The following is a 27203-nucleotide window of genomic DNA, read 5'->3' on the forward strand; positions in this document are numbered from 1 at the left end:
TTTATTTCTGATTTACAGATATGTTTCACCCTATATTTACCTCATGCCCTTCTGACGTGTATGCCTTTAAGTACGAGAATGTTTTCTGGAACGAACCAGAAGTTACAGACAACGTTGGCATAGCAACCATGAAGCATGTGACTCCATACGAGAAAAACACGAGATTTCCAGTGGGCAGCTATAGAATTATGTATTGGGCGTATGACTACGATGATAACAATGCTCTTTGTGACTTCTTTGTAAACGTGTTTGACAGCGGTAAGATGAAAATGTATATAAAAATTTTAAGTATAAATTCAAATATAATAATGACATGCAATGTATAGTTTCAAATTTAAATTTATAATTAAATCAGGCAAACAAACTTTATTGTTGAAAAGAGCCATTTTTTGTTCGCACATAAGGTTAAATAAACAAGATGTAGAAATATGTCAGAGAATTATATATACATATATAACACAAATATAACACAAATATAAATAAACATGCAGTGGAACATATTCCGTCATGGTTCCAGTAGTAACAACTGTACACAAAAAGTAAACTAGTTTTGAGATCCGTTCACACTTAACAACAGCATTTTCTATAGTCTAAATTTCATTTTAAGACACGTTCATAGATCTTCGTAAACTTTATCTCCGATGCTAACAGTTAAATAATGGCATGGAAAATACCCATTTCTTTCACAATTCATCGCATCTTTTGTCTTTTCTTCATCAAGTAATTCAAAGTCTTGTGAAGGCAAGATGGTTTTATTTGCATCACTTATTTTTTTTAATAAAGCATGGCAACATATTCTGAAACAAAGGTAATCTATATTAATTATCTGCAACTGATTTCCTTATAATTTACTATTTCATGAAATCCCATACATTTTAGGAGCAGAAAAGTCGAAGTATGACCAGCCAGATCAAGTTAACTATAAGACATCAATAATTGGTAAGAAATTTTAATATACTTAATAAATCCATGTATTAATGTTTTTATATTTATTGATATAATATGCGATACGCTTACATGATTTAAAACATATGTAAATGGGTTGAAATCTAATGATGTAATCCTTTCTCATTTGCCTATGTTTGTGAGTTTCTCATTGTAAGGGTCCATCCAGGAAAAATATTAATGTTCCTTGTTGTACTTCGTTGCGATCTAGGATATTGCAATGTGAATGTAAATGCTGAATTGAAGGCTTGGTACCAGATTACATCCATTCACTCAGGCAGGGAACGCAATATAACAATTACAGTTTGATACACTCCACGTCAAGTACATGCTGAATATAATAAGTTTACAATTTAAAGCTTCATTTTCTGGTCCACCATTTAACATGATTTTTTTATCGTGTGGTCAGTCTGGATGAGTCGTACGTATATTATGTGACCTTGTTACCATCCACGTCTATCTATTGCTAGTTTATATACGAAGTCAAAACTTTTTTTAAGTCCCTAACCTTCTTTTATATATATATATATATATATATATATATATATATATATATATATATACATATATATATAACACAGATGTTTCAGCGAAATCGATTCCATAAAATAATTAAATGAGTTAAAGTGGTCCGTTCATCTTATCCTGTCTTAAAAACATATACGCAATTACCACTTCAGCCCATTACCGCGATGAGAATATCTCCAAAGATATAGTCCATGCCTGATAACTGGACGAACTCAGTACATCAGTTATGTATCCACATAACAGTTGCTATGATTGGACGAACTCAGTGGATCAGTTATGTATCTATATAAAAGTTGCTATGATTGGACGAACTCATTGCATCAGTTATGTATCTATATAACAGTTGCTAATGATTGGATGAACTCAGTGCATCAGTTATGTATCTATATGACATACTGTGTTATTTCTGTGAGAAGAAGATACAGTAGTCCCCCTCTTGAACGGCCCCCCTGACCAGCGGCCACCCGCTCCTTACGGCCAGAATCCGTTGGCACTGATGAGTTTGTGTTCAAAAGTACCCCTCGTGAAAGGCCACCTAGCTAACGCGACCAGCGGCCAGCATATTAGTGCAAAATTATAAAATTTACCCCTCAAAAGCGGACGCATTTTATATGAATATGTATCCAGAACCAGTATTTTATTCACAACGTGTGTGAAGTAATCCGATTTCTGTTTCCCGATGTCAGGTTTTCGTTACTGAAAGAAGTGTTGAATAAAGTACATTTACCACCAAGGTTAATATTATATCATTTACGCCTCACGAGAAGCCAAATTTATTCCATAAAAACCGAGAAAGACTCAAATTTTAATCCATACAAAAGGGTACGTACTACATAAATATGTACTATTCATATTAGCCTTACTGCTGTGTTATCATAAGATGTCCGGTTTAGTCACTCTGATAATTGTTTAAGATTACAATTATTGAACAGTAGTAACAGCTGAGAAGTGGCAGTATTGATGTACAATACCCAAGTCATCCTTTACGGCTTCCCTTAGTAAGATGTTGAGCTTGTTCACTTTGGTAATCAGTGGCTATTATCGACATTCTACCATGACTGCATTTCTATCAAGTAAAGCAAAATGAGCATATATATATATATATATATATATATATATATATATATATATATATATATATATATATATATTGTAATACCTAACTCAACAAACCAGAATACTAGACACAATAAGGAACTACATTCCTTTTCCAATAATAATACTAATAATGATAATGTAAAAACATGAAACAAAGTCAGAAAAGATGATTGAGTTCACTATATTGTAATACCTTAATGGCATTGTGAATGGAGTTTTGCATGCACATTGTCCAATTAATGAGTGAAGATTATTTCGTGTTAAACGTTGAGATGTGAGATGATGTTTGACCTACGAGACTTTGGCTTATTTGATCATGTCATTTTTATCTGTCCCTGAAAACATCTTTCACATGTGAATTACTTCTTCCATTCCTGAATGTATGCCACTTACCCATCATTTTTTAGATCACTGTCTGCATCTCTTATAAATGTGTACTCGGCGTTTTATACTAATTATGAGTTTAAAACATTGCTTTGGTCCTTTTAATGTCATGTTGTCGGCATGAGTATTAATGAATTCATCAAGAAATTCATCTAAAGACATCAACGGTTCTACAAACCCTGGGACATCAACATTAAGTGGAAAGAAGTTCGCATTTTAGTAGTTATTGTGCCCTATTCATTTCCATGTTGGACCATGCATGTGTCATGCTGAATTTCTCATAAATAGTTTAGGTAATGAATTAGCTTATCTTCCATGATTTTGGAATATCAAAGCCAGAAATATGACGTTAGTCCATAAATTAGTGACTTACACCATATGGTGGAATTTTGCTACCAAAATAGTGGAGATGCAGGATAGTGATGGAATCAATGTGCCCGGCCGAAGAATCACATTTCTCCTGTCAGACTTTTGTTGAACAATAAGTTAGAACTAATGTTACTGTTCATTATTGTAAAATGTTGGTTATTTAGAACTTGTTGTTTTACTTTAATGTGCAAAATAATATGCATTTGATAGGGACTATTTTTCACCATATTATGACCCACTGGATCATCATCACGTTGTGCTCTCGGTCAATTCACATCGAAATTCACTTGTCCGTTTCGTTCATTTCTACGTAATCATGGGTATGAATATTTGAATAAGATTAAAAGTAAAAACGCACATCACGGACTTTGAGAGGACAACTTATTTATGTGTAAATTTTGTGTTCAGATTCATTTTCCATGCCGTTTGTAACAGGTGACTTGGTTGCCACCATGGCTAGCATCTACAAATACAAGTGCAGACAGTGCACTGGCAGATAGCTGTCAGAGCGGCAAAGTATGAATATTTAAGTAGAAAAGAATTTCGGCCATGTATTCTAAACCATCAATTTTATATTTTTACATAACCGATATTAACTTTGGCCCGATATTAACTTTGACACTTTAACATCCCAAAACTGAATAAGATTGTTATGAGAAATTTTAAATAGATTTAATACATAATTGCTATCGAATTTAAATGCTTTATTATTATTATATATAATTCTTTATAAAAGCGCTGCTATCTCCCACCACACTGCTCAAGTACACTCTTACTAACATTATTTTTTTCATTGACTTCTCGCTACTATGTCAGAATGTGATACAGTCAATCTCATAAATTTAGCTGTTAATCTACACAGGAATATTATAATAGAATTAATTTCAGCTCAATTTGCAAATATCTTTCAGTTGATGCCACTAAAACACTTGTGTGTTCATTAGTACTTTCAAGACTGGACTATTGTAACTCAATTCTGTCTGGTTCATCTCAATATCTCCTCCAGAAACTTCAAAAAGTTCAAAACACAGCTGCTCGGATCATACTTAGAGTACCACGATCAGAGCACACCTCCCCGCTGCTCTGTACCCTACACTGGCTATCCATTTGATCCAGAATCAAACACAAAATTTGTTCTCTGTGCTACATTTCACTGTCAGACTCTAGTCCAACATACCTATCCGACCTCACCCATGTGTACACACCAGCAAGATACTTTTGCTCCTCTTTGACATTCGTATACTCATTATTCCAAGTATGAAAACAAAGTCATATGGACAGCGTTCTTTTGCATACCAGGGCCCAGCAACGTGGAATGAATTGCCCACTGAACTTAGAGACAAAGACACAGTGATCACATTCAAGAGGGCTCTCAAAACTCACTTATTTCAACTGCAAGAACAAACTTAAAGACCTAATAATGTTTCCTGCCATAAATATTCTCAGCATGTTTTTTTATTAATGTTTTCTAATTTCATGGTGTTTGTTTTTGTAATCATATCATTATCTGTTTTTTATTTTATAGGTGTTGTCTAATGTTGTAAAGCACTTAGAGCTTCTAAAGATTAGGCGCTATACAAAGTCCTCATTATTATTATTATTATTATTATTATTAATATATATCAAGTTAATTAGGTAATCTGTTCGCTAAAACCATCTGGATTAGGGACTGTGATGTTGAGCTGAAACCTTAATTTGACTCGTGCTTCAAGGTGATACTCAAAATTTAAAAATATCGGAATCCGCTGTTGATGTAGGAAGTGGACCAAAGTGGACACTCGATTGTGTCATCATTAGTTATCTTGCATTTCAGAGGAAACACGTTTTCAAATCTCAATTCAATATTCACCCCATCTTGGATCAATGCTTAGAATAAGCAAAGTGTTCGTTTATACAATCTTCAGTTTAAACTTTATATAATAATACTTTAGCTCGAAATGTGTCACTTCATTCTAATGAATCACGTAGCTTTCACAATTTTGCAGTTGATAGTGATGTCAAGCACTGGGACATCATACCGCAGATCTGTAGCAGTATTTCCCACCCAGTCGCATTATCCTGACCGACCAGTCCTAACGCTAATCTCTTAATTCTGAACGCCTAGCGAGGCAGCTGGTAGTACCACTTTTTTTTATAAGTCTTTGGCATGACTCAGCCTTTTTCGAACCCACGACCTCCTGCATCTGAGGCAGATGGTCTAACCACGAGGTCAATGAAGGTCTCCATTAAGAAACTGGCAAGCCCATATATTTTAATTAAACATGTTTATCCTAAAATACATTATATTCATCATAGGGCTCGATATTAGCTATTCTTAACACAGTTAATTTGCATTTCAGTTGGCGTATGCTTGGCAGTTATCATCACGTTAGCTCTGATTTTTGCAATCTATCTCCGTATTAAGACAAGGAGGGCCATTCCAGCCAGAAGGTGTTCTCTTCGTGCCAGTCGCTACAGCACTCGTTCAGACCCTCCTCAGTACGAGAACCTGGCTTTCTCGGATGGCATATATTCCATATGTGGCCCGCCAGAACATATTTACGAAAATGAAGTAAAAATTAAGCCCCCTGAATACTCTCCACCCCATGATCCACCTCCATATGAGGAACACTTCCAAGAAAAGGAGGATGGAACATCTGCTTGGTATGAAAACACTTTTTGTCAGGAATCACCACCTGGAAATGAAATTCAAATGGATACTATTGTGGGTGGTCCTTTCACATAAACCGGGATATGTGACTGTGGAGTAAAAAATAAACATTAACTAAGTTGTGGTGTCACTCACATGTAGATGTCATCATGTTTTATCTTTACTCCTGACATTTAAAATTACATACTGTACACAGACGATTTACTCAATAGCGGGCCTCAGGGATCTCCAGTGTTGTGATGCAAACTTAGTTAGCATTTTTTATTGCAAAATTATCAAGAAAATTTGCTGGACCAAGAAACACTAAATGATGCTTTTAAAGAAAAACAAATTATTTATTTACATTCATCATATTGAGGGCCCATTAAGAATGCATTTAATTTACCTGTATTTGTTATATTTTCTTTTGCAAATTTATGTCAGATCATCCTAGGGAGATCCGTGAAATGCAGTTATATAATCAATTTCTGATTATGATAATGATAATAAAAAATCTGAGGATTGCAAAAGAGAATTACCATAGAAATGGCTTTATGATCATCGAAAATTTTTAATCAAGATTAAAAAGTATATTGTGGTGCTTGAAACTAAAAATCGATTAAGTTTGGAATATCTTGTATGCAAACAGTTATTCACTGACATACGTCTCAGGTGGGATCTAGTTGTCGACTTTTCTGTGTGCCTACAGTAAACTTTATACAATTGATGTGTGTATTAAACATGTAAATTATTTTATGTATGTAAATGTATATCTGTCTTGTCTGTTTCTTGTTAATGACAGAAGTTACATAGTCATTCTTTTTATATGTAAATTTTCTTTCAAATTTTCTTATTAATCTCCTTGAAGAGAAAATCTTGCAAATCCTGAACTAAACTGCAACATAGCTAGTTTTAAAATCATTTGATGAGCCATTCGTTTCATGTACCATATATTATCTCAGTTTACTTTGAAAATTTTAATTTTTCAAAGTAGAATCTTTTAGATTCATACCGTAGAAAGAACATTTTGGAGAGATAATATTAAAGAATTGGCTTTGACAAGTTAGATTTTCTATCGAATATATGTATCTCTGCCTTTCATATATATATATATACATATTCAGCCTTGATGCATATTTTTTCTCCAGTTTACAAATATCATACAAGAATGTATAGAAAAGACGAAAACTTTTCGACCAGATATTTATTATCTGACTAGTTATTTAACCATTGATAACTGGTAGATAAAGAGACTTTTTGAAATGGATAATGAATGACAAGTGTGTTAATATAAAGTAATTTAATTCAATAAATGTAATTTATAAAGTAATCTAAAATATTTTAAATATAAGGTAATTTAAATGTTTCTCTAGATTTTGACTATTTTACTTTTAATAATCCTGTTGTAAGAGCTAAAAAATCAACACGCTTAGAATTCTATTTAAATCATTTTATTTTCATCATCTCAGTGAGGTTAAAGCCTGTATTGTTTTGATTTTATTTCCATATTCATTCACCTAGATACATAATCCACTCACTGTTTATTCAATGTTCAAGTTGTTCATATATCTTAATATTGCCAACGAAAAATGCAAATAAAAATGTATAAATTGTTGTGATTCGTTGTTAATCAAAGCAGTATAAAAGTAAATATATTTAAGAGCGATGAAAGGCTCTCGTACAGCCATCATTGCGGTCCGATATTGTAAAACACATCTTTAACTCAACTATTTGATCTCATATAAATCACAGCTAGTTCAGTTGTCATATCGTGTTTGTCATGTTGGGGTTAATTAGCTGCTAATTTGTGTAACTATTTTGTGGCACACTATTGAAATCATCCACATAATAATCATAACTTCAGGTAATATAACTTTATTAAAACTGGCTGATTTGTATATAATAACAAAGAAAAATAGTATGACTGTTTGAAACCAGTGCTGCATAGGGATACCTTAAATTATGTTTTGGAATTATGTCCAAGAAACAAACGTGTGCCAGATAGAATCTATTTCTATACAGAAGTTTGCTTGGCATGGGAGGAGTACCTATCAAACATATGCGAGATTATTCAGAGATCCATCATAATAAATGTATTACAAAGTAATTCCAAAGAAGCATGTGTAGTTTTAAACTGGGTAGAAGGTGTAATGGAAATAGTTTCGGGTGCTACGAGTGTAACAGCATCTGGATGTATGGACTAGATGCATTGGGAATATCTACAGGAGCAATTGTTTAGTGCAATGGTTCTCAAGGTAAAAACAGTCTACAATAAAATTTTATAACATATGATGAAATTTTAACTACTTTATATAGTAAATTCAAAAATATTGTTGACAAGCATTAAGGGACAATAAAATAAAAAATGAGGAATATTATTTGAATTATTAATGAATGCAACAGGTGTAATGTATTTAAAAAAGGATGTACCCCTACAAAAGATGAAAAAAAACGTTAAGTGCAAAGGAAAAAAATTGAGCAGAAATACTATCTTTTGATTGACTTAGTTAATTCTGTACAAATGAATCAGTTAAATAAAAACCGAAACTTTACATAGAGAAACTGCCAAGTACATATCTCTACCATCTGATACCAACTGCTTCACATGGAAATCATTCGTTTCATGCGTATCATGAAAGTCGATCATGTTTCAATTTTCGAAATTTATGCTGATATTTAATATATTAGATCTAAAACACTCTGCAACTGCTTGTAATCGCCATTAATAGTGCATGAAACAGAGTCACTGTAAAAAATATTCGTAAACAGCAGAGATTGTAACAAAGCTGAATGGTAAGCATTGACATCCATGTGCAGTATGAGTGTATTATTGATTTTCAAAATAAATGTGTGCATTTTGAGGTTTTGAAAATCCACAAGCTGTCTGTATCAGACTGATTATATGCTTGCATATCTTTCTCTCTGTTAACTCTACTATTTAAACAGTGTAGTTGGTAATGTGAACTAGCATTTCTAGAGGTTGTTTTAAGTTCTGCTTCAAAACTCAGCATCACTACTACTTTCTTTGCTGTCGTCATTTTGGGGTTATTCTTTCTTGGATCCTATAAATTTACATTTCAAGATTGTAAAACTCAACAGGAATCAAAACCATCTTTGTTTGAATTTTGCTGAAAATCCAGAAAAAATATAGTTCTTTGAGATCATTGAAATACCTAGCAATCTAATGGATAGTTTACCATTTATATTGTCAAAGGTGTTCCTTCAACGGATTTTATTATGATCCAATCAGTAAAATATGTAAAGTTGTATTTTAATTGATCTTTCAAAGAAAGATCTCAGCTATAGTGACTACGCACATAATGTTCCCCTGGACCCGGCATCAATTTTCCACCTGATAAAGAAATTTATCTCGAGACTCCAACTTTGAAAAGAAATATTAAATTGTTTAAATTTAATTTTGAATGTTCTTTATTTATAAAGGATATGATGTTTAACAAAATGACAGTCTGGTTCAATCGGCTTTGACTAGCCCAGCTCTCTCATGTCCCCTAATACTTGCTTTAAACCTTTACCATACGTTGGGGAACGTGTTAATTTAACTGAACGTATCAAAAATATTGACATCGCATATTAACATCCGATTTGTGGAATTATCAACTTTTTTGAAAGAAATATTAGTATTTATTATTCAAAATAGGACGTATATGATGAACACATAACATTAAGAATGACAAAATAATTAAATGAGCATATAAAAAGTATTTAAAACAAACTTTGCATTTAATAATCTCGGATGTCATGGTCAAGGGATCATCATCATTTAAAAGTAACAGGATATTTTTTACAATTGTGGACTGACAGGGCAACTCTAGGTCCAGATACCAATAGTGCTCTCTTGCTTTTAGCGTTTAATAAGAAAGAAGTCATATATTATCAAGAATCATGCTTGTATGACATGACAATAATAATGAGCAGAAATGGCCCTCGCCTTTGATTAGATACTTTGGTGACTTTAGCTCAGATGAATTCGAAAGGTAAATATTCAGTCATTATTAAGGCGCCAAAACAACCAAACAACAAATTATAGATTGACAATTTTTCTGATCACGCAGCCAACACGCACCCGAAATCAATCAAGCATGACAGTAATTAGGCATCACTAATCCGATTGCTGTCCCATGGCAATGCACAAGAGACAAATGCGTTTTACATAATTCTTGAGGTACAATCGCGTTCCAGTGCAATTCAAGCATCAGCATCATAAAATCATCTAGTTATACAATCATTTGACGAAATATGGGCTGCTTGGGGAGGTAGTTTCGGGACTTTCGAAAATCGGTATGTACCAAATTATGTTTGGAGCATAAATACTTGCATTACTATCACATTTTGTTGGGAGGATACAAGGGATGCTAAAATTTATTCGCGAAAATGCAGGCGGTACAAAGCAAGATCGTGTGAATATCCATGGATAGGTGGTGATTGACACAAAAGTTTTAATTTTTTATATATATAAATGAAAATAAATTAATTAGTTTATGCTTGCGTTAGCTTAAGAATTAGTAATTTTGAGATGACAATTAGACGAAGTTTATATATATATATATATATATATATATATATATATATATATATATATATATATATATATATAATCAGTAATTTCTGAATGGATACTTTACAAGAGAACGTTCGTGGTTTGCCAGTGGAGTTGAGAGAACGCATTTATCAAGAGTTAGTAAAAATACAAGTTCAACGCAAGAACAATCGGATCCATTACCTCACTGTGTTTGGAACCACTGGTACCGAAAGAGTATAAGAGCACTGATTCATTTCAAAGCGTTCTGTTGCTCAGACATTGATCAATGGCGTGAGACTCATAAAGTTTTGGATGCCACTCATTCTACTTAAAAGGTGATCCTAATACACCGAATTCCAATGGACAAATTAGAGGAGTACCAAAATCGTTTACATGAAGAAGTCTTGGTTCAAGAGGAAACTTCTGTACGACATGTGGTGTGTGAGGGAGTGACTAAACAATTTTTGGTTTGGTACAGAACTAAAATAAAACCAATGCTGTTACAAAAAGTACACCTATTACCTAACACCAAAAGGATAAAAGGCCTTGCTACCATGCCACGACCTTTATTATTTGTGATACAACAGATTATGTGGAAGGAAATGAATGAGAGTATTCAAACTTTGGAGGATTACAAACACTTATTACGAGAACTGTGTCCCATGAATTGGGGTCAACATGTGGTGTGTGTCTTAGTGACTTCCTTTCTGGGATTTCATTTACCAGCCGATTCCTTGTGGACTCTTTACAAACAGTACTTACTACCAAATTAAACATGAAAGTGGTCCCTTTAAATGTCCATGAGAGACTTATTTTGTTAAAGCTATGCGTTTTCATCTAGATACTTCTCGACCTCTGTGGCAACAAAAAAAGATCCGTCCACTTTTAGGTACTGAAGATGTGTACGACGATGTGTGTGTGTAGCTTGTGACTTACATGCTCACTGGAAATTGAGGTTTTGAGGCTTGGGCCAAAGAAGTGGCCAATTATGCCCACGAGTTGTGGTTCTAAATTCAAACGTCCAGTGAAAAAAGTAACATTTAAACCTGTGTTAGTGAAGTGCCAGAAGAAGAACCCGGCACCAAGGAAAACCACTCTCTTCAGGACATGACTGTCATGGACATTCCCGAGAGACCATTCCGGCAGGACACCTATGTTACTTTACCCAATGTAAAGACCGTAAGAACATTACACACTGTCCCTAGGACATCTTTGTTACCAAAACCATGTTGTACAGAGACTTGTTTAATTTCCACTTTGATCATTTTTATGTGTATTTTATCGTTATACTTAACCCTTTGGCTTGTATGTATTTTTGTCTTTCATGATGTTCCACTTTAAACATATGTTGAAATAAATGTGTACTGAAAAAGGTATAAAAGCTCTTTTTTGTGTCTGTATTCGTGAGTAGTGAATGGGGATACCCTAGCAACAATGGGACTTTAATGTTAAAATAGGGGGGTTGTACCCTGGCGACAATGGAAAATTTAACATTAGAGAAAAAAGTTTGTACCCTGGCGACAATGGGAATTTAACATGGGGAATAAATCGTGGGACTGTTGATCGACAAGGGGAATTTAACATGGGGAATATATTTTGGGACTGTTGAGTGAGAAGGGAAAATGGAACAGGGTCGGGACCCTATTTTAATACGGTCCCGACCTGATGGGTCTATGAAAAGGGAACATACGAAAATTGAAATAGGGAGGGGTCTCTATTTTTTTTTTTTAAAAATAAAAAATAAAAAGGGGTAGGCAATGAAAGTCAAGATCTTTTCGAGACCTATGAATGGCTCTGAAAAGGGCCTTTGGTTTTATGTTAATATATCCTTAATATTATATTGTGGATAAACACCCATGTATCTATTTATAGCTATAATCAGCTGAAATTCCTATGAAATCTCACTATCTATTTATACTACAACTTGTGGGTTATTCCTTTGGAAAATCCCACTATCTTTTTATAGCCTCAGCTTGAGTGACGTTCCTGTTTATGAACTCTAGTACATATGTATAGCTACAACCTGTAGAAATCCCCAAGTCCATATTTATAGTCTCAAAATTTCCAGCGTCAGTGACGTCACTGTACTGAACACTAGGGGATAAATGGCAACAGTGTTGCAAGTGGCTGACCTGAATACGCGCTACTGTAGGTAGGTAGGTAGAGTGTATTTGACAGGGATAAAGTGAGTTTTATAGGAACAAACAGACACCAATACACACACACACACACACACACACAACGTACGCGCGCAGACACACACACACACACACACACACACACACACACACACAGAGGAAATAGGAAAAAACAAAACCAAACATACTATCCATACAAACGTACGCGAACGCATACAAACCCCAAATATACTATCCACACAACGTCGCTAACGCATAAAAACCCAAATATACTATCCACAGAAAGTCGCTAACGCGTACAAACCCCAAATATGCTATCCACACAACGTCGCTAACGCATACAAACCCCAAATATACTATCCACACAACGTCGCTAACGCATACAAACACCAAATATACTACCCACACTCGGGAGGAAGAAGAAAAGAAAAACAACCAAATATACGATCTACACAACGTACGCGAACACACACACACACACACACACACACACACACACACAGAGGGAAGAGGAAAAAACAAACCCCAAGTATACTATCAGCACAGAAGGGAGATAATACAAACCCCAAATAAACTATCCACACAACGTACGCGAACGCATACAAACCCCAAATATAATATCCACACAAACGTACGCGAACGCATACAAACCCCAAATATACTATCCACACAAACGTACGCGAACGCATACAAACCCCAAATATACTATCCATACAAACGTACGCGAACGCATACAAACCCCAAATATACTTTCCATACAAACGTACCCGAACGCATACAATTCCCAAATATACTATCCACACAACGTCGCTAACGCGGACAAACCCCAAATATACGATCTACACTCGGGAGGAAGAAGAAAAAACAACCAAATATACGATCTACACAACGTACGCGAATACACACACACACACACACACACACACACACACACAGGGAAGAGGGAAAAAAAAAAAAACCCCAAATATACTATCCACACAGAAGGGAGATAATACAAACCCCAAATATACTATCTACACATGGAAGAGGAAGAATACAAATCCCATACCTACTATCCACACGGAGGTGAGATGTAAATAAAATAAACCCCATATCTACAATCTACGCAGAGGGAAGAAATAAATAACCCAATATACACTATCCTCAAAGAGGGAAGAGGAAAAAGCCATAATATACTAACCACACAGAGGGAAGAAGAAAACCATTATACACTATCCACACGGAGTGAAGAAATAACCCTTTATATATACTATCAACATAGAATGAAGAAAATAACCCATTATATTCCATCAACACAGTGAAGAAGAAAACGGTTTTGAAAGCACCTAAGCCCTCACCTGCAATGACCAACTCTGCCAAGTACCTACACCCCATCCCACCCCCAACACTACAAAACCCATTTAACCCGTTATTTTATGGCATCAGTGGGTGATTTAGGAAACATCAAGACACAAAATGATGGATGAATAGACTGACTATTGTTTACCGACTTGCATGCCTAAAGAGCGTGCGTGAAGGAAAACATCCTTTCATTTCAATTCTAACTGAAAGATGTTCCAGAGGGATAGAGATAGGTGAAAGAGCACAATTTCATAAAGTGTGAGTAAAAAACAAATCACGCCATCCTTATTATAGAATGTCAAGACTAAGAGACACTTACGTTTTCTTTCTGGTCTATTCTCTTTTAGAAGGTAGTATGAAATTTCACATCAGGGCCAACGCATCGGCTCACATTATCAATTTTTCCATTTCCATGTCTTTACTGGCACAAGTTCTTCATCATCTTCAATTTCTTCTTCTTCTGAATCCCTCTTCTCTGTTTCGTTTTGTTTCTGTTTCTTCTCTTTTCTCGTAGGGCACTCTGAATCCCAGTGTCCTTTCTCCCGACAACGATATTAGATATCTTGACTTTTGTCTCTCTTTCTTAGACGAAGCAGGTATTCTGGAGACAAATACCCATTTACCTTTGCAGATATAGCAAACTTCATTAGCACTTACACACTTTCGTATGACTCTCATCAAATCAACGAGCAAAAGAGTAAGTTTTGTTGCCACTTTCGCATGTGAATTATGCTTTCGTATGACCTTTAGCAAATATTTGACCAGCAGGTCGATCTGTGCTGACTCTTCCATCTTCTTGATCGTTTGAGAGTGGAATGAATACTCTGACGCTAAGACACTCTCCCTATATATAGGGACCTGCTGCGTATAAAACCTAGTCAAATGTAATTTTGCAATAAGATGAAACGATTTCATTGAGAAAGTAAAAGGCAATGATGTACCGTATCGCCTCACTCAAAACCTGAAGTGTTAGTTCAAATCCGTGTCAGCGATTTCGAAGACGACATAACTGAGCTTTAATCAATGCTCTCCATTATGTCACAAAACCACGAGTCCTGATTCACGCCAAAAGAAATTTCGTTCGGTCCATAAAAAATAGTATCACATCTGAGAAACGCAAAAACGAACTTGCAGAAAACTGAGAACGACGGCTTACATTTATGAGTTCAAGTAGTACGTAAAACTTAGTCAAATTAAATTTTTATAGTCAAGACGAAACGATCTCTTTTCGAACAAGAAAGCAGACACCAAGCGACAATGGCGATCCGTGTCACACAACACTTTTCAAAATGTATATTATCAGAGGTTTGTTCTAGCGATCTGCACGGTTAAATTAAATGTTGATGTATTTTGCAATAAGACGGACACAATTTCCATGGGATCGCCCATGGAACCATTGTTTGTGCATTAGTTTAATTTTTTAAAATATTTTTTATATAAATCGCCTATAGGATAGACCCAGTAAAGCATGGCCATTCTCGTCACTGTGTGAATAGCTACTCAAGTCAATTCGAAGTGAACGCGGTAAGAAAATAAGTATAGCCAATGAAATGGCTTACAACGGGTGATGCATTGTTTTGTTCTAGGACTGTGTGGCGTAATAATCCCTATGTTCTTGCGTTGTTACCATTACAGTGCAGACAGACTGAAATGTGAACTTACAAGCCCTCTTTGTGTGTGTGTGTGTTGTACCATTTCTTCTTACCACATCAAAATACTGAGCGTCACAGTACTGGTTCGCGTTTTCAAGCTGACCATTTTTTTATATCTCACTTAAACATTTTAACATAAACACTCACACTCACATCGGTAGAGTCAGAACAGACGTGTTACAGTATTGAGGGGCATGTTATCTTTTTTTTCTTTCTTCAAACTAATAAATTTGGAGTTTGTATGAAGTAAAGAACCGAAAGTGCAGTGAACCTCTAGGATGATGACCCAATCTGTCTGTCTATTGATGCGTGTATTTACTTAAGAAGAAATATGACCTCTAAAACACAAAGAGATACGGCAAGCATGATTAGAATGAACACAACGATGTTTTCCTTCACGCCCGTGTAATTTAGAGTTTCAATCGTCTTTGAAGACAAACTTGGTCTCCTTTTGTAGGGCTTGAAATAATAAAAAAACTGAAAAATCTTAAGCACTTTGCTATAGATAATTTCATCAACAGACTAAACAACATGAATACCGTTGCAACAATAGAAAGCCTTAAATCTTCTATCAAAAAGAAATGCATCAAAAAAAATTAAAGATTAACGATAACTAACCAATGAAACCGAATTTAACAAAGGCAATGACATGTGAAGAAATGCCTCTCACTTTGGAAAGGTAGGCGAATGTACTCTGTCATTCACCATCAACTTGAAAAAAATTATAAACAGAGAGAAACCTGAATTCAAAATTCAGTTGTTTTTTTCTTCAAAATTGTTTCGTTTCTTTTTTCTTTTTTTGGAATAAATCTAAGTACTAATATAGAGTGGAAAAGGGAAAATGCACATACAAGCTTTGATATTTCTGAAAAAATGAGGGGATATTCCTAACGTTCATAACCACCTATATATGCTTGGACTTGTCTGTGACTTATCCACAAAACAAGATGTACATATTTCTGGTCAAGCTGCAAGTGTGTGCATGTTTTTGAAAATGGTAAAAATTGGATATACAATTTTCTCGTGACACTTATAAAGTGAAGAGTCTGTGCAAGTGTCAAAAGCCAAAGTCATATAAGTTTCGTATTTTGTACGGCTTGTAAAGATTTCCACTTTAGAAAATGTGAAGTATCACAAGTTATTATCACAAACAGAAGTGGAACATAGGGGCTTGCAAGAAAGAAAATAACCCAGACAGTTGGTGTCATCAAGAGTGCTAGAGACGGTACCCGAACTTGCTTGCTTGCTTACTTGAATTAAAGTGATTTTCGCTCTAATGGAGCATGTATCACTGGTTTAATAACGCACCGCGTGATTTTTAATTACTCCTGGGGAAGGAAAGAGAGCCTCATCCCCCAGGCTTTTATGTACTCACAGACTATTTTTAAATTTAGCCACTCAGGTGTAGGACTAACTAGTCCTTAACAACCTGACTGAAAGGCTTTAAACATGAGTGGGAATTGTCTCACCACACACTCATTTTTCTGTCCGAGCGTGGTAAAGGAGGAAAAAGGTGCTCAGCAAGACAGCCATGGGTGTTAAGTACTCAACAGAACGCTAGCCCGTACTTATTTCAAATCAAGTCCCGTTTTTGCTAATGGACAATAAAAAGTACCAATAATGTGTTAACCACCAGTGCAATTAGTTCAAATCTAACGAGTCTGTTAAATTTCCTACTTCCTAACATATCTGTCTAATATTAGTACTTAGTGTACATAAAAATAGCCATACTGATCTTATTTAAATTATTATGTCTAAGCGACATATACCAGTTTGGTCACTGTTAGGTTTAAAAAGTTAAGTTTGTTGCGGTGTTCCAAATGGTCAAGTTTGTTTCGAGAATAGTTTAGTCAAGGAGGGATACCAAGCCAAATATGGTTCCCTATTTAATAAAAAGCAATCTTTTGGAGCCCTAAAAAAGGCTGTTTTTTCTGTTAAAAGGTAACACGTCTCTCTTTTGCTTTCACGTTCTTTCCCGCACTCCTAGTCTCATGATTCTTGATATCAGAAAATGCGTAGCCATGATGGGCGGCTATGTAAGCAGCGGCTTCTACCAGTTGACTGAGGTGGTATCCAATGTAGGCTTGTCTGTTAAATTGGGGAAGAACTCTGACCCCTATCCCCATTGAGAAGGTCTTGGTTTAAAGGTGTCTAGAGATTTGTAGGCAACGTATTGCATGGCTCTAATAAACTGCCCTGCTTTGTTGACGTCATACAATGCTTGATCTAGCCCCATTTCGGTGTACTTCTCAACGAGGGTCAGCGTCCCCCTCCTCCTCCTCAACCGCCTCAATTTCCTCTTCTGGTTCTGATACTAATTCTTCAGTTGAGGTAGATAGTTTCAAATCCGCTGCTATGGTGTCTGTTGCTGTTATTGTTGTTGTGGTTGTTCTTTCAGCTGAGATTGCCTGTAGTATCGGAGTGAGAAAAGAACGTAGTGCCTCCGATAATTACATTTGAGTTTGCCATACCGTTTGTCTAACATAATTGGCCCTTTGTTTTGCCACCACTCTTTCCGGGGCGGGTTGTTTGTTAGGTATAGTCGGCTGTTGACTAGATGTTATTTGTATTCTCGAGGTGGGTGGAGTGCTAACTGGCTAGGTCTGCATTTCTTGCTCCCGCTGCTGTTGCGTATATTTCTTCCCTCCACACCGAGTTCTGGGCCTAATTCTTTTAATTTCGTTGTACCCGAACTTACATTATCCATATTATCACCAACAAAAAAGAAGAAATGGTACAACACACACACACACACACAAAGAGGGCTTGTAAGTTCACATTTCAGTTTGTCTGCACTGTAATGGTAACAACGCAAGAACATAGGGATTATTATGCCACACAGTCCTAGAACAAAACAATGCATCACCCGTTGTAAGCCATTTCATTGGCTATACTTATTTTCTTACCGCGTTCGCTTCGAATTGACTTGAGTAGCTATTCAGACAGTGACGAGAATGGCCATGCTTTACTGGGTCTATCCTATAGGCGATTTATATAAAAAAATATTTTAAAAAATTAAACTAATGCACGAACAATCGTACCATGGGCGATCCCATGGAAATTGTGTCCGTCTTATTGCAAAATACATCAACATTTAATTTAACCGTGCAGATCGCTAGAACAAACCTCTGATAATATACATTTTGAAAAGTGTTGTGTGACACGGATCGCCATTGTCGCTTGGTGTCTGCTTTCTTGTTCGAAAAGAGATCGTTTCGTCTTGACTATAAAAATTTAATTTGACTAAGTTTTACGTACTACTTGAACTCATAAATGTAAGCCGTCGTTCTCAGTTTTCTGCAAGTTCGTTTTTGCGTTTCTCAGATGTGATACTATTTTTTATGGACCGAACGAAATTTCTTTTGGCGTGAATCAGGACTCGTGGTTTTGTGGCATAATGGAGAGCATTGATTAAAGCTCAGTTATGTCGTCTTCGAAATCGCTGACACGGATTTGAACTAACACTTCAGGTTTTGAGTGAGGCGATACGGTACATCATTGCCTTTTACTTTCTCAATGAAATCGTTTCATCTTATTGCAAAATTACATTTGACTAGGTTTTATACGCAGCAGGTCCCTATATATAGGGAGAGTGTCTTAGCGTCAGAGTATTCATTCCACTCTCAAACGATCAAGAAGATGGAAGAGTCAGCACAGATCGACCTGCTGGTCAAATATTTGCTAAAGGTCATACGAAAGCATAATTCACATGCGAAAGTGGCAACAAAACTTACTCTTTTGCTCGTTGATTTGATGAGAGTCATACGAAAGTGTGTAAGTGCTAATGAAGTTTGCTATATCTGCAAAGGTAAATGGGTATTTGTCTCCAGAATACCTGCTTCGTCTAAGAAAGAGAGACAAAAGTCAAGATATCTAATATCGTTGTCGGGAGAAAGGACACTGGGATTCAGAGTGCCCTACGAGAAAAGAGAAGAAACAGAAACAAAACGAAACAGAGAAGAGGGATTCAGAAGAAGAAGAAATTGAAGATGATGAAGAACTTGTGCCAGTAAAGACATGGAAATGGAAAAATTGATAATGTGAGCCGATGCGTTGGCCCTGATGTGAAATTTCATACTACCTTCTAAAAGAGAATAGACCAGAAAGAAAACGTAAGTGTCTCTTAGTCTTGACATTCTATAATAAGGATGGCGTGATTTGTTTTTTACTCACACTTTATGAAATTGTGCTCTTTCACCTATCTCTATCCCTCTGGAACATCTTTCAGTTAGAATTGAAATGAAAGGATGTTTTCCTTCACGCACGCTCTTTAGGCATGCAAGTCGGTAAACAATAGTCAGTCTATTCATCCATCATTTTGTGTCTTGATGTTTCCTAAATCACCCACTGATGCCATAAAATAACGGGTTAAATGGGTTTTGTAGTGTTGGGGGTGGGATGGGGTGTAGGTACTTGGCAGAGTTGGTCATTGCAGGTGAGGGCTTAGGTGCTTTCAAAACCGTTTTCTTCTTCACTGTGTTGATGGAATATAATGGGTTATTTTCTTCATTCTATGTTGATAGTATATATAAAGGGTTATTTCTTCACTCCGTGTGGATAGTGTATAATGGTTTTCTTCTTCCCTCTGTGTGGTTAGTATATTATGGCTTTTTCCTCTTCCCTCTTTGAGGATAGTGTATATTGGGTTATTTATTTCTTCCCTCTGCGTAGATTGTAGATATGGGGTTTATTTTATTTACATCTCACCTCCGTGTGGATAGTAGGTATGGGATTTGTATTCTTCCTCTTCCATGTGTAGATAGTATATTTGGGGTTTGTATTATCTCCCTTCTGTGTGGATAGTATATTTGGGGTTTGTTTTTTCCTCTTCCCTGTGTGTGTGTGTGTGTGTGTGTGTGTGTGTGTATTCGCGTACGTTGTGTAGATCGTATATTTGGTTTTTGTCCGCGTTAGCGATGTTGTGTGGATAGCATATTTGGGAATTGTATGCGTTCGGGTACGTTTGTATGGAAAGTATATTTGGGGTTTGTATGCGTTCGCGTACGTTTGTATGGATAGTATATTTGGGGTTTGTATGCGTTCGCGTACGTTTGTATGGATAGTATATTTTGGGGTTTGTATGCGTTTGCGTACGTTTGTGTAGATAGTATATTTGGGGTTTGTATACGTTCGCGTACGTTTGTGTAGATAGTTTATTTGGGGTTTGTATTATCTCCCTTCTGTGTTGATAGTATATTTGGGGTTTGTTTTTTCCTCTTCCCTCTGTGTGTGTGTGTGTGTGTGTGTGTTCGCGTACGTTGTGTAGATCGTATATTTGGTTTTTTTTTTCTTCTTCCTCCCGAGTGTGGGTAGTATATTTGGTGTTTGTATGCGTTAGCGACGTTGTGTGGATAGTATATTTGGGGTTTGTATGCGTTAGCGACGTTGTGTGGATAGTATATTTGGGGTTTGTACACGTTAGCGACGTTGTGTGGATAGTATATTTGGGGTTTGTATGCGTTAGCGACGTTGTGTGGATAGTATATTTGGGTTTTTATGCGTTAGCGACGTTGTGTGGATAGTATATTTGGGGTTTGTATGCGTTCGCGTACGTTTGTATGGATATTATGTTTGGTTTTGTTTTTTCCTATTTCCTCTGTCTGTGTGTGTGCGTATGTCTGCGCGCGTACGTTGTGTTTGTGTGTGTGTGTGTATTTGTCTCTGTTTGTCCCTATAAAACTCATTTTATCCCTATCAGATACACTCTACCTACCTACCTACAGTAGTGTGTATTCAGGTCAGCCACTTGCAACACTGTTGACATTTATCCCCTAGTGTTCAGTACAGTGACGTCACTGACGCTGGAAATTTTGAGACTATAAATATGAACTTGGGGATTTCCACAGGTTGTAGCTATACATATGTATTAGAGTTCATAAACAGGAACGTCACTCAAGCTGAGGCTATAAAAAGATAGTGGGATTTTCCAAAGGAATAACCCACAAGTTGTAGTATAAATAGATAGTGGGATTTCATAGGAATTTCACCTGATTATAGATACATAGGTATTTATCCACGATCGTCACACTAGTTGATATTGTAAGTAGTTACTAATTTTATCCATTTTATAGTGGGTGTGTGTGTGTGTGCGCGAGCAATGTCTGCGCGCGTACGTTGTGTGCGTGTGTGTGTGTGTATTGGTCTCTGTTTGTTCCTATAAAACTCACTTTATCCCTATGAAATACACTATACCTACCTACCTACAGTAGCGCGTATTCAGATCAGCCACTTGCAACACTGTTGCCATTTATCCCCTAGTGTTCAGTACAGTGACGTCACTGACGCTGGAAATTTTGAGACTATAAATATGGACTTGGGGATTTCTACAGGTTGTAGCTATACATATGTACTAGAGTTCATAAACAGGAACGTCACTCAAGCTGAGGCTATAAAATGATAGTGGGATTTTCCAAAGGAATAACCCACAAGTTGTAGTATAAATAGATAGTGAGATTTCATAGGAATTTCAGTTGATTATAGATACATAGGTATTTATCCACGATCGTCACACTAGTTGATATTGTAAGTAGTTACTAATTTTATCCATTTTATAGTGTGTGTGTGTGTGTGCGTATGTCTGCGCGCGTACGTTGTGTGTGTGTGTGTGTGTGTGCGTATGTCTGCGCGCGTACGTTGTGTGTGTGTGTGTGTGTGTGTGTGTGTGTGTGTGTGTATTGGTCTCTGTTTGTTCCCATAAAACTCACTTTATCCCTGTCAAATACACTCTACCTACCTACCTACAGTAGCGCGTATTCAGGTCAGCCACTCGCAACACTGTAGCCATTTATCCCTTAATGTTCAGTACAGTGACGTCACTGACGCTGGAAATTTTGAGACTATAAATATGGACTTGGGGATTTCCACAGGTTGTAGCTATACATATGTATTAGAGTTCATAAACAGGAACGTCACTCAAGCTGAGGCTATAAAAAGATAGTGGGATTTTCCAAAGGAATAACCCACAAGTTGTAGTATAAATAGATAGTGAGATTTCATAGGAATTTCAGCTGATTATAGCTATAAATAAATACATGGGTGTTTATCCACGATATAATATTAAGGATATATTAATATAAAACCAAAGGCCCTTTTCAGAGCCATTCATAGGTCTCGAAAAGATCTTGACTTTCATTGCCTACCCCAATTTATTTTTTATTTTAAAAAAAAAAATAGAGACCCCTCCCTATTTCAATTTTCGTATGTTCCCGTTTCATAGACCCATCAGGTCGGGACCGTATTAAAATAGGGTCCCGACCCTGTTCCATTTTCCCTTCTCACTCAACAGTCCCAAAATATATTCCCCATGTTAAATTCCCCTTGTCGATCAACAGTCCCACGATTTATTCCCCATGTTAAATTCCCATTGTCGCCAGGGTACAAACTTTTTTCTCTAATGTTAAATTTTCCATTGTCGCCAGGGTACAACCCCCTATTTTAACATTAAAGTCCCATTGTCGCTAGGGTATCCCCATTCAGTACTTTCCTGTCAAAGGTGACATTCCCTACACTATGGCTAAATCTACTGTCTCCGTTCCCTTTTCCTCCACTATCAAAGTCATCAACAAACACTAAGATCGTACCAATTTGGAGTCCATGTATCTTCGCCATCCCTTTAACATGTTAATTGCCGGACCTAGCGGTTCAGGCAAAACCGAATTCGTCAAATGTTTGATCAGACATAAACATCATTTGATCGATCGTCCACCTCAACGTATCGTGTGGTGTTACAAAGAGTGGCAATCGGTGTACACCAGACATCTTCTGTCCGACCCCAGTCAAACCCATCTGGTCATCTTCGACGACATGTTAGGAGAAGACGAAGAAGAAATTAAGCTGTGGTTTACCCACAAAGGGCATCATCGTAATGCCGATGTCATTTACATCGCTCAAAATTCGTTTCAACAAAGTAAAGCCCATCTCACAATCAGCTGACTCGTGTACGACGATTCAACTCAAACCCCACACGCCTATTTACTCGTGCTTTTAAAACCTACCACCCCCGATTATTTGCTATTTCGTACCCGTCTGTTTCACCACTGATATCAGGATGGAGGGCCTGACGTGTACATGTCCCTTTACAAAAAAACTTTTTGTTCGTCTCACACATCGTCAACTTTACTTCTCTTCAGTCTGATCTTCTCATCAAATTGATTTGTACCTTGTACGTTATCAGCCGCAAAATAATCCACAAATATGTGCTCATGTCTTAGAAGCCAATCTCAGAGTAGTTTTACGTTGGTTTACGGTGACAGCACGTCAATTACTGAAAGACATCATTCACATTCCACATCAAACCAAATGCTTTTTTGAGAAGAACAAGGTCGCCTTGACGCAACTGGCAGATCCTCGCATCGACACTCAAACCCAAAAGCAAATCATTCTCGGAGGTGTCAGCATACGCTTCCTCTTAAAAGGGGATCACAATGCCCCCAAAGTCCTCTCCAAGAAAAAAGCCACTCCCAAAAAAGCCAAACGGACCCAGAAGAAGAAAAAGAGCAGCGGTGTCAAGACCAGATCACAGCCTCAGAAAAAAGTTCCCAGAAAAGTCCCAAAAAAACAGCTTCTACCCGCAAGAGAGGTACTTCGGCCAGGACGCAACCTTACATTCGCAAACCACGACCTGCAGAGACGGTGACAGCGTCTTCAGTAGTCGCATGATCTTCCACTTGTCCGTTGTTGGTTATGCCTGCCAAACCCAATACGCCAGCCGTTCTACCTCATTTGATGAAATAATGGAAACCCGCACTCCAAAATCTTCTTCTACAGCGGTGACAACCTCCTCTTCTTTAACTGCAGTGGCAGATGCTCACAAAGTACCCGTCCCGAAAATCAAGAGAGATCGAGCATGTTACAGAGTTTACTGGATTTGTCCAGGCAAGAATTGTCCCAATTTAGTCCACCCCAGAAACCATTCCTCTTCTAACCCCAAAGGAAAGAAAAGGAAATAACCTCCTCCTCGTTTAGCCAAACATTGGGACGTGTTGTCTGTCGTGTCCAAAGCCCCTCCACCCATAAGAAAACAACTCATTCAAACATCCTCCGAAGACGTCGTCAATACCGTGTGTGGATGTTGCCTGAATGTCTTGAAAGGCACGATACCTTTGTCTCCACATCATAAAGAATGCTTAGCCATACATTGACACGTTCTTCGCCAAATGATCCAAAAGAATATACCCATCCGTCAAATGAAGCAGATCGTGGTACAACATGGAGGAATATTGCCCATATTGTTAGGACCCTTGCTGAAAGGATTATTGGGAACAATATAAAAGGGACCTCTGGGTTAAAAGATCTCAGACGTGACCTTTGGAATCTATGGAAGGACAAAAACTGACTTTAGTGCCTTGCAAACGATGACCTAGATGTCCCAGTTAAAACACGATCTTCAATCGTTGATGGATCTCATCGATTTGTCCGAAATGGAAAAATTGCAAAGGTACGGTGAAGTGTTGCAAAGTCTGCAACTATTTCGCCATAAATCTTCAGACAAAACAGTTTTGCCAACTCTGAAAAATTTTAATACCCTGATGAAAAGTTGATCACCACCACCAGCATTACCACCCCCAGTGGTCAAGATAGATGCAGCCCAACGGACGCCTGAGGAAGAGGAGGCACGTAAAGTCTTTCAAACACCGTCAGTAGCTCCATCCCTAGTAAGATTTCAGTGTCCTTGTTGACCGCTTCCCCCACTCCTCAATGAAAAGAACTCAAAAGATTGGGGTTAAAAAGATGATGTCCACTCCTGCTTTGACAGAAGTGAAAAAGAAAGAAGGGAAACCAGAAGTGTAAAGTCATCCTTTTACCACCCCCACCACCACCACTACCCTCGACTTCTACTCCCTTTGCACGTTGGACACATAAAGCCGTTCACAAACCACCATCTCGTCCCATACAAAAAAGCATCAGCGAAGAGTGGGTGACTTAATAAAAAGATAGAGAAGGTGTTAGCCGTCATTTACTACAATCCAGCTCATCCTGCAGGTTATGGAGGAGTTTAGAAATTGCATCGTACTGCCAAAACCCGTATGAAGGGTCTCCATGTACCTCAAGTGCAAATATGGTTACGAAAACAAGTCACTTTACACAAAATCATTCCACAAAAATTTTCCAGACGTCGTACCCGAGTGGATGGCAACGATCAACAATGACAAGCCGATTTAGCCGTTGTCTCTCATTTGGTCTCCTACAATCGTGGCTACAAATATTTGTCTTGTGTCATCGTCTTTTCCAAATTTGCCTGGTTCGTTCCATTGACTTTCAAATCGAGCAGTGAATTTGTGCGAGCCCTCAAACTGGTGTTGAAACAATGCAATCGATGGCAAACCGACATAGACACCGAATTTCTGAACCAAACTTTCCAAAAAGAATTAAAGAAATGTGATATTCATTTTTTCACCCCCAGGAAGTGACTTCCGACAACGAAGTGACCGTTTTTGTGCTACTGGTTGGTGCGTCCACGACGGTGGCTGTCCCCAAGAAAAGTGGAGTGTTTTCAGCAGGAGATCGGGAGCACATTGACAAAGGTTACTTACCCAACTCGACCACCGAATTGTTTCATGTAACTGGACGAATGCGTGGCCATCATCCTGCCGTCTATAAAATGGAAGACATGAACGGTAAAGTATTAATAGGAACGTTTTACTTGTCCTAGTTTCAACCATGACCAAAAAAGAGGACGAAGTGTACGACATTGAAAGCATTCTCGAACGAAGAACCCGTAAAGTGGGAAAACGACGTGTCAAAGAAGACAAAGTACGTTGGAAAGGATATCCTCTCAGTTTTGATTCTTGGATCAACGCTTCGCAAGTCATCGACTATAAAAGAAGTGACCATTATGTCCTTCAACACAGCCTCAGCGTCCGCTACCACTGCAGTGACCACTCCATCACTGAGTGCTTCTCTGAGAGATCTACAAAAGTTACCCTTGTGGGTTTAGTGTAGACAACGTGTGTCTAAAACACAAATCGTATTTTTCTGCCAAATATTTGTGGTGTATTGTGTCATCGGTGTGGCATTGCCAATTTGAGTTTGCAACAAGAAGACAAACAATTGTGGACCATTTTACTTAGCAGTTGCATCGGTTACCTTCTCTCCAATCCTTCTCTGAATTACTCCTCTCCTCAAACGGAAACAACGGGAGCCTTATGTCCAGCTTAAGTCACCCTCCCAACAGTCACCACCCCAACAACAGCAATCCTCTTTCAGACACTCCTCTATCTTCGAATGACCTCTCGGACAGCAAGAGTACTCTGGAATTATGAACAACAACAACCAATTTACTTAATGTTACCCTGTGACAGTTCCATGGAGGTGTTTCCCAACAATACTTTGTGTTGTTACATGGCCAAATTACCTCAGGTCATCCAGTTAGATCAGGAAGGCTATTGGGAAGTGTCTTTGGTGGAAATGGTTTACCCTACACAAATGAAAAACATCACTGAAACTCAAAACACTTTCCAGGTCGAAATCCTGAACGTCCACTTGCAAGAAGAGATGAATAAAATCGGTTTTTCAGGTGACACAAGCAATTCATCATTCAGCATCTACACTGTAAATTTTCCGCCAGGCTATTATTTTAG

At 37.3% G+C, this 27203-nt stretch overlaps 1 protein-coding gene across 1 annotated transcript in view; it reads left to right on the forward strand.

Moving 5' to 3' along the window:
• Window positions 1–7567, forward strand: part of LOC149788957 (uncharacterized) — a 32775-nt gene extending 25208 nt beyond the window's left edge. Inside the window, exons 11-13 of the mRNA XM_089975108.1 lie at window positions 19–258; window positions 880–939; window positions 5664–7567. Coding sequence (XP_089831234.1) covers window positions 19–258; window positions 880–939; window positions 5664–6049 — 686 coding nt within the window. The 3' untranslated portion in view covers window positions 6050–7567. The remainder of the gene's footprint in view (window positions 1–18; window positions 259–879; window positions 940–5663) is intronic.
• The last annotated feature ends 19636 nt before the right edge of the window (window positions 7568–27203 follow it).

This window comes from Sinohyriopsis cumingii, chromosome 11 (assembly GCF_028554795.1).
Source record: "Sinohyriopsis cumingii isolate HCF-2022 chromosome 11, ASM2855479v2, whole genome shotgun sequence".
Lineage (NCBI taxonomy): Eukaryota > Metazoa > Mollusca > Bivalvia > Unionida > Unionidae > Sinohyriopsis > Sinohyriopsis cumingii.